We start from the raw sequence: 12,097 nt of genomic DNA, 5'->3' as shown, positions 1-12,097 counted from the left end.
CCCAGGAACTGACACAAGAACTTAAGACCTCAAATATGTTTAGCAGGTCCATCATGAGTACATTTGAGCACATTACAATATTTAACAAATGAGATTTTGCATTGGGGTTGTGCCAAAAAATTGACGCAACCATACATGCCAACCCTCCCAATTAAGGCTGGAGACTATATATTTCAAGACAAGTTCCGCATATGTCAGTGGGGTCCAACCTCTTGGCTGGGTAGACGGTGTCCACTCTGTGAAAAAAGTGGGTAGACACCATCTACCCGCATGTACCCTCAACTTGTGTTCTGCCCCATAGCAAACACTGTATTTTTTGGATGTTTAAAACATCTTGATGAAAGCATCAAATGCCCTCTGGTAACTTTGCCTACATTGTAAAATATCAGTCTAAAAGGGCGTATTTGTCTATGTATATCAATATTATTTACAGTGCTCATACAGCAAATAAACATTTTTTGCTTGAGTCTAATTCAGCTTTACTTTTGTCAAATCACAGGTGCTTTACTTTATTGTTGGCTTTAGTGTGATTTCGTTGCTCCCAACTAATTTAGCATTTACCAAATGTCAATCAGAGCATTTCAATCAATCAGAGCATTTGTATAGCGCACTACTCACCCGGAGGGTCTCAAGTTGTCATATTACATGCATGTCAGAGATTCCCACTTTTGTACAACTATATAAGATTAGTAAACACAGATAATGGAGTTACCTGTCCAACATATACCCGCTGTGTTACTTCTAGCTCTTCAAAGACAAAGAACTGTTTCCAAACCCAGCCGCGCTTTACTCGGTGTGGGCTTTGATACTTCCGGTTGGCATCCCGCAAGTGGTGGACCTTTGGGCTGATGCTTAGACACGGCCAGAACTGTGCCAGTCCTAGCACAATTGGCAGTAGTGTGACACACTCCATAGCACGCAACCTTTTCATGGGGCGATTTTTTGAGACAGAATCCCACTTGTGATGATGTTTAACTTGCTCCTGTGTAATTTATTGATTTTGCTTCTGAGGTTATTGAAGAAAATATAACGGTTTCATATTCCTATAAGACAAGAAACACAAAAGAAATATTATTTTTGCATTCACATTTATTGACCATCCCTAAATTTAAACTCAAATGTTTATGAAACATGATAGAAAAATCGATCATGGTGACAATTTTCCATGTAAATTTTACTAAGGGATTCTGCTGGATCGATTTATGACGTGTGAGAGTTAAGGAAATTAGTTAGTGATGTCAGGTGGAGGAATAATAAGGACAATTATACAGAAAGTAGGGGACACTGTGGACACCATTAGTCAAAAATACTCAGTTTCAGGGTACTGCTCTAAAGTATTGGATTTTTTGCATAACAGCAAATGATACAAAAAAAAATAAGTATATAGCAAAGATTCTATAGGGCATATTCACAAACAAATCATGCAGCACAGCAAGTCAAATAGCTGTGTTGTGCTTCAAGACAGGAAAAGGGCAGGGATGTGCTGTATTTAACATAATATGGCCCATTCCTGTATTTAGGACTGGTGCAAAATATGCTACCTAGTGCTAACGAGGCACCCTTGCGCCATGGTGCAAGGGTGACTGCATTGTAAGCAGGATTGCTTTTGCGCAGGATAGGACACCTCCCTGCACAAAACAATCCCTTGAAGCCTTTTCCTCTATGTCTGCTGCTGAATTCAACACATATAGAAAGAGGAACATTCAAGGAGAAATATCCTATGCCTCCTATGAGGATGCATAGATGTTCTGATGCATTCCCAGGTCTACCACTTATGGTAAATCTGGCAATGCACCAAAATCCATGGGGGTAGTATGAGAATCCCAATGCACCACCAATGGAATGCCTCCCTGAAGCAGAGTAACGCAACACAGCAACTTGCACTTGCGTTTCATTACTCAGGATTTATAACGCCAGCCAGGGCATTGCAAGGCCGCCCTGCATGGCCCGCTAAATCTCACATAAGGATTGAGTCACTTTTGCACCCTGTTTCGTTGCACAAAAGTGACACAATCCTATGATAAATATGCCCATGTATGCCTTTCATTTTAGCATGCAACCACAAACATATACTATGTTAGCAGCATTGTAAAAACAGCTAGTCATTCTCAAACATACTCCTCTCTACCTCCCCTGAAAGAGAATGAAATGTCTCATCTGATTTTTCCTCCGCTGACATTTCATGCTTTCAATTAAATTGACAAAAGGAAAACATAGCCTGCTTTCTCTGGGGTTTCGAGAGTTAATCTAATTGATAGTACAAAATATTCTTTTGTGAGCTAAACGTCTTCAGAGGTAAGTTATTATCTTCTGAGTCCAGAGGCTCCTGCATTGATGGAATTAACAAAACTATCAGCTGGACAAAAATTGAAGTGGCTGCAAGAATGGCCCCTCGCATGGACTGGAAACAGATTGCACAGAGAGCATTTACATTCACTATTAAAGAAAGACACCAGAAGTGCCTATGCATGCCTGTCTTAGAAGATTGGATAAGAGGCTATTTGGAATGTAACTACAGCAGCTCTTCATATATATACAATGAGGTACTGGACAAAGTAGTTCAAAGTGAGCAAAAAGATCTAATTGTGAAAACACGTAAAGAAATAAGCGATAGGTTGCGCAAACACGAAGAAAAAATAAAAATTCGCAAGGCGCACAAGTTTTCAAGGGACCAGAAAGATTACGAACTGGGACAGATCTATACTTTCTCTCGCAAATTTGAACATACCAAAAAATTAAGGTTCAGTGGCAAAAACAACAGCAAAGCAAAACAAGGACAACAAAGCCAAGATGGAAATGCAACAGAGTCAGACATAGATACACTGTCTATGTCAAGCACATCAGGCTCTGAGCTGAGTACAATGGAAGGGCGCACAATTAACATGGTATTGGATCTGGGCGAAGAAGTAGATTTTTTAGTAGAGGACTGTTTGCAAACACTCCGCCCCAGAACGCGGCGAAAAAGCAACAAAGCAGGAAAAGGCGCTATGCGAAAAGGAGAGCAGCAAGGAGAAAGAAGATCCAACAAGCCACAGCAGAAAAAGAAACCGTGGTACAAAAAGAAGCAGTAAAGGACTGCACAATCACTAACCTAACAAATGAGACCTTAACAGCAGCAGAAGAGCAACTCCTTGCTTTGGGCCTGAATTTCTGCCCAGAAAGTACTTTTAATTACACCAACACAAGGGCAGATATTTTCTGTTTTATACGAAAACTAAAATTTAAAAAGTTTTTTGCAATTAAATCAGGTAATGCTCAAAATGATGACAGCAACAATGTACCTTTAAAATCACAATGCAAACTACCTCTAGCTGCCGCAGAGGATGCTAAGTTACTGCTAACTCTGTGTGATTTGGGAAAGATTTCTAATACAGTGTCGCAACCCAATGAGATGGAAGTATTAAGCACTCAGAAAAACGTACAAAGGATTGATGTTATGCAAAAAGGAGCAGGAGAAAGCCCTTTTAAATCGAAAAGTACTTTTGTCCCAATGATGCCTAAAGACGCAGTAAATATATTTCATGAATGAGTGGTCGAGGATCTTAAAATATTAAATCTGAAAGTTAATGGTCAAAAGCGCACTTAAACACACAATGAGGTACAATATGCAAACCTAATGAACAAACTCAGCAAAAACCATGAAATTATAATCAGTAAATCGGACAAGGGGGGGGGGACATCGTACTCTGGCAAAAAAATATTACATCAGTGAGGCCATGAGGCAATTGGAGAATGTTGATTGCTATGTTAAATCGAATGGTATGGAATACAAAAAAGCAAAGGAAAGTTTAAAAAAGCAATTGGCTACATTTAAAAGGGAAGGATTGATATCACCAACGGAATTTGGCTTCCTACATTCAGAAGATCCGGTGATTCCAAGAATGTATCTAATACCCAGAGTTCATAAGATGAGGTCCCCAACACCTGGCAGACCGATCATCTCTGCAATCAGCAGCATAAGTGAAAATATCTCCCAATATATTGATTTTTATTTGCAGGATAGGATCTTGTGAAAAATCTTCCCAGTTATATCAAGGATACTGGAGATTTTTTTAAATAAATTGAACTCGATAAAGTGGCAAGATGACTGGTGTATGTTACCGTTGGACATAGAATCATTGAACACCAGCATCGACCATGTTAAAGGAGTGGAAGCCATAAAACATTATCTAGTACAAAGATCCTGTGAATATTATAGCCAGAACCAAATGCTATATGAATTGGTGAGCTGGCGTTTGAACAACAATTTCTTGATGTTCGGAAAAAATATATGGCGACAGACAAGGGGTGTGGCGATGGGATCCTGCTTCTCTCCCAGCTACGCATGTTTACATGTTGGCTGGTGGGAGGAGCGGGATCTCATTGTCACCCCAGGTTTTAAACATGTACGTCATTGGATGCACTTTATTGATGATGTTTTCTGTGTGTGGGAGGGGGATGAATCTAGTACCCAGAAATTTGTGGAGTCCCTAAATAACAACAAACATAACCTCTTCTTTACATCTAATGTTAGTAAGACTAAATCTGAATTTTTAGATGTACAAATTGAAGCAAAAAATCACACAATTGCACACTTATTTACCCATTTATTTTTCCATCGACCTAGATATACATATATCAAAAATATTTATTTTCCAGAAAGACACACATTCACTGTATGATGTCATCAGTGATGTCATCAGTGATGTCATTTGAGATGTCATCAGTGCTGTCATGAGTGATGTCACTGACCATGTCATGAGTGATGTAATATGTGACATCATCAGCAGTGCATTGCGGGCGCGCAAGTTATAGTTAGCTGAACTAACTATAACGGGGGAATTTCAATGGTTTTGTATGAGTGAAATGTCCAGCTAACTATAACATGTGTGAAACCTATAGTTTTTTCTGTGAATTTCTAAGGTTTTTTAAATGTTAATTCCTAACTATAACGTGGCTGAAACCTATGGTTTTTTCAGTGAATTTCTAAGGTTTTTTAAATGCTAATTCCTAACTATAACGTGGCTGAAACCTATGGTTTTTTCAGTGAATTTCAAAGGTTTTGTAAATGATAATTTTTAAATGTATTAATTGTTATTTTTTTATACTAATTTACTACATTGTTTTAAACTATTTATTTTTAGATATTTTATTTTTTAAATTAGATTACATATTTTTTATATAAATTGAAAAAAATATGTTTTTAAAAATATTGAAATTGTAATATTTTTTATTTTTATTTGATATTTTTTTAATTTCTATATATTTTATGTAGCAAGCAATGATATCCTATGGAAAGAAATTCAAGTTACTGGTAAGTTCAGTTAAATTTACTTTTCAGGAATATTAGTGAGCTGAAAGATGCAGCACTGAGGTCTCTCCAGATAACAGGTGAGTAAATCGGAATTCGTAGTTCGGCTGATTTTTGAGGATTTTTTTTAAGTTCCAAAACTCCACACTTAGAAAAATTTCCAAGTGAAACCAGTCAATGTTAGCCTATGAAAGGAAATTCAAGTTACTGTAACTACGATTAGAATTCCTTTTCAGGATCAGTAGTGGGCTGAAAGATGCAGCACTGAGGTCTCACCTGATAACAGGTGAGTAAATCGGAATTCGTAGTTCGGCTGATATTTGAGGAATATTTTTTAAATTCCAAAACTCCACACTTAGAAAAATTTCCAAGTGAAACCAGTTAATGTTAGCCTATGGAAGGAAATTCAAGTTACTGTAAGTATGGTTAGAATTACTTTTCAGGCTCAGTAGTGGGTGAAAGATGCAGCTCTGAGGTCTCTCCTGATAACAGGTGAGTAAATCGGAATTCGTAGTTCGGCTGATTTTAGAGGAATATTTTGCTCAATAGTGAAGGAAGGGGGCGGGCCTGAGCTGACATGTGTGCAAACACACCCTGTGGCACATTTTAGTTTGGGGAAATAATTCCTCTTCAATTCTGAGGTCTCCTGTGAGCCAACTAGCCCACCAGGTACCTCCAGTATGCGCCAGGGAGCTGCGTTGCAGAGAGGTGTTCAGAGGCCACGCCCCTTTTTACAACACTGCAACGCAGTGTCTCAGAGCCCCCACACCCTATTTTAAGTAGCCCCGGGGCTGGAGGGGCCTGAGAGCCCCCCACCCAATTTTAATAGGCCCCGGGGGGTTGGCGGTCCCCAGGGGGATTCCAATTTACTCACCTGTTATCAGGAGAGAACCCAGTGCTGCATCTTTTAGCCCAGCACGGACCCTAAAAAGTAATTCCAAGCGTACTTACCAGTAACTTGTATTTCCTTCCATAGGAATCCATTGTGTGGTTTTCAGCAGAAAAGTTTCTTTCTATTTCCACAAACTAAAAATATTCCTAATAAATCGTCTGTATGACTTAAACACATTCTTTTAACTGTTTACAGGAGATGCACCAGTGCTGGATCCAGGATCCACCACTGAGTAAGAAAAAGTAACGATAACACTACTCACCTGCTAAGTGAATTTTCTGCTATAGGATAACATTAGTGATTCTATGTGAAAAAATGTCTAAGTCTCAACTTTTAAAATACAATAATATTAAACACTACTGTAACCAAAACGCTTTTACTCAACTGGTTACTGGAGATGTCCAAGGACTGAATCAAGGATCCAGTCCTGTGGGTAGAAAAGTAATCCATAAAGTAACTAATTGCATTTGACTAGAAATTCACATTGCGCTCAATGTTACATTGTGTTTGAAGTTGTGTTGCCCATTGCAACAACTGTAACTACTGTACTTAAAAGTCTATTGCCTATTTGCAATATATTTAAACTAAAGTAATTCATTCTGAGAGAGTATATTTTGTATTGTAATGTATTATGTAATTATAATGTAATTAAACAAATAAAAGATATAAAAATAAATAGTTTAAAAAATGTAGTAAATCAGTATAAAAAAAATCAGTACAAAAATTAATACATTAAAAATTGTCATTTACAAAACCTTTGAAATTAACTGAATAAAACATAGGCTTGAGACATGTTATAGTTAGCAATTAGCATTTGAAATTCGCTGAAAAATATATAGATTTCAGGCATGATATAGTTAGGAATTAGCATTTAAAAAACCTTTGAAATTCACTGAAAAAAACATAGGTTTTAGTGGTGTTATAGTTAGCTGGACATTTCACTCATACAAAACCATTGAAATTCCTCCGATATAGTTAGTTGTACTAACTACATCTCGTGCGCCCACAATCCACTTCTGATGATGTCACATATTACATCATTCATGACATGGTCACTTACATTAGCGGGGGCAGAGAAAAAAGGGGGTCCCAAAACGTGTTTTCCCAAAGTAATTTTCGATAGTAAACTTTAGACACAGCTACATCCCGAACTGCTGAAAGTAATTACATCAAATTTGACAAAAAGGTAGGTCTTGTTTCAGAAAGAGCCCTTTTTGTTAAATGGTGTAAATCCGTTCAGTAGTTTTTTAAATATTAAAGGAAAAAGAACTTTATATATCTGGGCGTAGCCTAACCACACATCTCATCGTGAGATCTGAATGGCTGGCAGCACTTCATCCAAGAAGTGTTGGCAGCCATCTTGGGACCAATATACATGATAGCACCTCACTAAAAAGCATTGCAGTGAATGGAAGGTTTTGAGGGTTTTGAGAATGTATAAAGAGTGATTAGACTTTAGTTACATTATAAATCATTTGTTGATGGTACCATACTAATTGTAGGAATTGTGGTGTGTTCTAAGGTGATTTTACCCTGTGAAAAAGCCTTCTGCTGGGATATCATGAATCATGTTTGAGAGAAAACTATTTTCTCATACTTTTCCCACAGAGGTTCGGAAGGTGATCTAGAAGCTAAAATGAGAGTATATTTTCTGTAAATTCACATTATCTTTCTCAGTCATGTGAGAATGAAGTCTGACATTTTCAGTAAAACATGTACATCCAACAAGGGCAGCAACTGTCAGTGGATTACTTTGAGTTCTACTGCAGCTTCCCAGAGTGTTCTAAAGAACAGCTAGATTCTTACTTATGACAAAAGTATGGCACACCTGAGGCCACCTTGATTGGAATAAAGTGGTAACACTTAAAACATTTATTTTGCAAAGCGACAAAATGAGAGGGTTCATTTTGCTATAGAAATTATGATTGGTGCTGAAGAAAGAAAAATTAGGGCACATTTTGAGTGACTTCTCAAATCCTCTTCTTTTTCATTAAAAAATTCTGACATGCAGACTGAAACATGCACTTTCAATACCAGCAGCAGACTTCCCTGTTGAGCAGTAGCTTTACTACAGTTGTCTAATCAGCAACTAGAGAACTAGAGTGCTAACATTCAGAATTTATGGCAAAAGTGTAACAATCTGAATGCCTTCTTGATGGAATCAAAGCATAAAACTGAAAGCATTTCCTGCTGAGGAGACTGCAGTAAATGAGGAAATTAGGAAACGTCGGAACAAATAAATCTCCTAAGATAGCCACCAGAGACGAAAGAGCCCAAATGTAGCACAAATATCACCCAGAGGTAGCCCAATGACAGAAGTGTGCAAAACACTTTTTATTTGTGTGTTTTTGCAGTTTTATATAGTGCAGACTGGTGAGGTATTGGAGTGCTTTAGTTCAGCTAACTATAACTCGCGCCCGCGCAATGCACTGCTGATGACGTCACATACCACATCATTCATGATATGGTCAGTGACATCACTGATGACATCTCAGATGCATCACTGGTGACATCACTGATGGGTGGGAGGTGTGTGACTGTGCATAGATGTGTGAGTGGTTGATTCACTGGGTCTATGGGTTCAAGAGTGCATCCAAGCCCAGCCTTGAAGACTGCGAAGGCAGGAGCTGAGGCTATACTATACGGTGAAGGGGTGTGCCTGTTGAAGCAGTCAGCGCTATTAAGCCGACTCACTGTTTTCTACATTCCACTTGTTTCCTAATATATTTGCACCATGGCCACCAACACTGTGTAGAGCAGCAAGGAGGCGGCAACTGAAATGTTTGATGACCGACCAGTCATTGAAGGGTTATCCAAAACACATTCTAATGCTGCTAAGACTGGGAGTTCTGAGTTAAAAGATGTATTTAAGCAACTGGAGAACAGAACAATCTAAGTGGTGGGGGCATAGGTCTCTTTCACGCTATTTGGAGATGGGGCGCATTCTGCGTGATCTCCGCATCATGCTGGCCCTAAGTTATGAAAACCCCCGACCCAAACATGCTGGCCGAATGGGCAGAATGCAACTTAGACTCATCATGCAGACTAGTGAAAATATTGATAAAGTATGCCGAGAGCAATCGTTCCACTCTACAAATCAAAATTGATAAGCTAAACAAGCAAATAGCCAAAATGGGTGGGTCTGAGTTGGAAAAAGATATTGTGAGGAAATGCATGTGCGCCTAGCTAAAGAAGAAGACATCGTTAAAAAATGCAAGGCGTTTAAATTCCAGAGAGATGAACTAGACTACCAGAACGGGCACATTTTCACATTTGCAAAAAAGTTTGATTCCATTAAGAGGGGGGAAAAATCGGCACAACCGCCATAGCCATCTAATGCATGCGATGCAACTCAATCCTCAACTTCCATGTCGGATTTAAGTTCCGTGCTGGGCAGTGAGTCGGAAAACGAACAAGCAGCTACAAGCTCTAGGTCGGGGTTTACAACATTTTCACTGGCACAGGAAGTGGACTGCCTGCACCAGGATCGAAGACAGACCCTAAGACCACGTGCCCAAAGCCAAAAACAACACAAAGATCAAACCACAAATGCCGTGAGCGCAGACAGTGCCGCAAAAACAGACAGCGGAGGCAAGCCCAATTGCAAGAAACCACAGACAAAATGGAATCGGAAATGATTTGTCCCTCTGGAGATTCTTTGTCAGTAGTCAACCTAACAGACATGCAACTCAGCACTACTGAAAATAAAATCCTATCACTTGGACTATTGTACTGCCCACCCAACAATTTCATTTATGCACAGACCTGCATTGACTTGTACAAATACACCCGCAAACATAAACTGCGCAAATTTCACCTATTGAATAAAACTAAGCAGCACACGATACAGGGTGCGGCACCACTAGAAACCTTGAGTCCACCAATCACAACAGCCAACGATTATGATTAAATGTGCAACTTACATGAATTACATGGAAAAAGCTTGATTGATGACAAAATCACTAGTATTGATACTTTCCCTAGATTGAATATGCCAGGTTTAACACAAATCAAACCGAGGTCTACATTCAATCCCATTATGCTACATGGCAATATTGACATCTATAATGAGTTAGTGACTACTCAACTTAAAAGGTTGTATATATCTACACTACAGGCTCAATGCAAAAGCTCACATCAAAACAACTGTTATGGCAGCCTAATGAAAAAACTACAGAGCAACAGCAATGTGATCATTCGCCAATCAGATAAGGGGGGCAATGTTGTCCTTTGGCCGAGGACAATGTATATGGAGGAAGTGCTCACTCGTCTGAATGACTGACAATGCTACAGGCGTGGAGATTGGAAGATGGTTAAACTATCCTGGTATGACTTCAAAACGAAATTGTTATCGTGGAAAAGTTCCGGGTTACTAAGTAGCGATAAATTTAAATTCCTCAAAGTGAACCATCCGGTAATTCCAGTAATGTATCTAATTCCGAAGATACACAAAGACCCCAACAAACCGCCTGGAAGATCTATAATTTCCACGAAAAATAGCATCATGGAGAACGCCAGTTACATGTGTCTCCATATGGGACTGTGGGAGGAGCAGGATCTCATGGCTAGATTTGGGAACGTCTTGACTAACCATATAGTAACTTGGTTTCGTTACATAGATGACATTTCTTATTTGGAAAGGTTCAGAATCAGCAGCTAATTTGTTCATTGAGGAAATCAATGATAATAACCTCAACCTTAGATTTACAGCACAAGTCAGCAAAGTATCCGTAAACTTTTTGGATGTGGAAGTGTACATTAATAATAATCACTTGGAGACCCGGTTACATCACAAATCCACGGCGGGTAACACAGTGTTACACGCCACCAGTCACCACCCTGATCATCTGATACACAGCATCCTTTATGGTGAGATGCTGCGTATCAGACGGATCTGTAGTGAGGATACTGAATGCACAAATGCACCGGTTGAGAGTAAGAAAAGATTCTTAGCTAGGAGTTACACTCCTGCTATGATTGATAGAATGATTAAGAAAGCTAATACCATTCCCCGTTCTACAGCGTTAGGTTGCAGCCCCAGTACAGCTGATGTGCCCAGTGTACCCAGAGACACTGTTGAACCACCCAGATTGATTACGACGTGCAGTCTTCAACATAACAAGTTGCGTATGATTTTCAACAAAAATTGGGTGGTGGTTCGTAATGACCCTGTAATTGGTGACACTCTACCCAAAGCTCCAGAGGTAAATGTTCGCAGAGCACGTTCAATGAGTGACATGCTTGTTAAGAGCAGCCCTGAAATAGTGACAACTAGTTCCTGGCTACAATTTACTAAAGGCTTCATGAAATGTTCAATCTGTAAAGCCTGCAAACTAGGAAGAAACAAAATATCATACAAAATCCCTTTCCATGATGTTCCTGTGATTATTTCTAAAAAACTAACATGTAAAACTGATTTTGCTGTCTATGTGCTGGAGTGTACGTGTGGCCTGCAATATGTTGGTAGCACCAAGTTGCAGGTACACAAGCGTATACTACAGCACATGAGGGCTATCAGCAACAATGACGGAGCATATCCAGTTGCTAGACATTTTAAAGAGATCCATGGTAGTTGCCTGGATCATCTGAGTTATTTTTTGGTGGATATGGTCCCACCACTTCGACGGGGTGGTGACTGTGAGGCCTTGTTAAGAAAGTTAGAAACAAGGTTCATCCTCGAGTTGGACACCAAAACGCCCAAGGGGCTCAACTTAAGCGAGGATTTTTTCACCTACCTTTAAATCTCCCACTCTTGTAATACGTCATCTGCAGCAATTTTCATTATATTCAATACGGATGTCGGACCTCCGTACTGTAAATTTTTAGTCATATTGTAGACATGACACTTTTCTCCTCCTTCCATTTAATATCAACATATCGTGTCTGTTTGAGGCAGATTAGACGAAGGGCCCACT

At 39.2% G+C, this 12,097-nt stretch overlaps 1 protein-coding gene across 1 annotated transcript in view; it reads right to left on the bottom strand.

Moving 5' to 3' along the window:
• The window catches only part of CDH19 (cadherin 19), a 1,234,526-nt gene that overhangs the window by 965,617 nt on the left and 256,812 nt on the right, over window positions 1-12,097 (bottom strand). The window contains exon 2 of the mRNA XM_086965550.1: window positions 713-1,043. Coding sequence (XP_086821676.1) covers window positions 713-931 — 219 coding nt within the window. The 5' untranslated portion in view covers window positions 932-1,043. The remainder of the gene's footprint in view (window positions 1-712; window positions 1,044-12,097) is intronic.

This window comes from Lissotriton vulgaris, chromosome 4_1 (assembly GCF_964263255.1).
Source record: "Lissotriton vulgaris chromosome 4_1, aLisVul1.2, whole genome shotgun sequence".
Classification (NCBI taxonomy): Eukaryota; Metazoa; Chordata; class Amphibia; order Caudata; family Salamandridae; genus Lissotriton; species Lissotriton vulgaris.
This window is presented reverse-complemented; position numbering and strand designations above follow the sequence as displayed.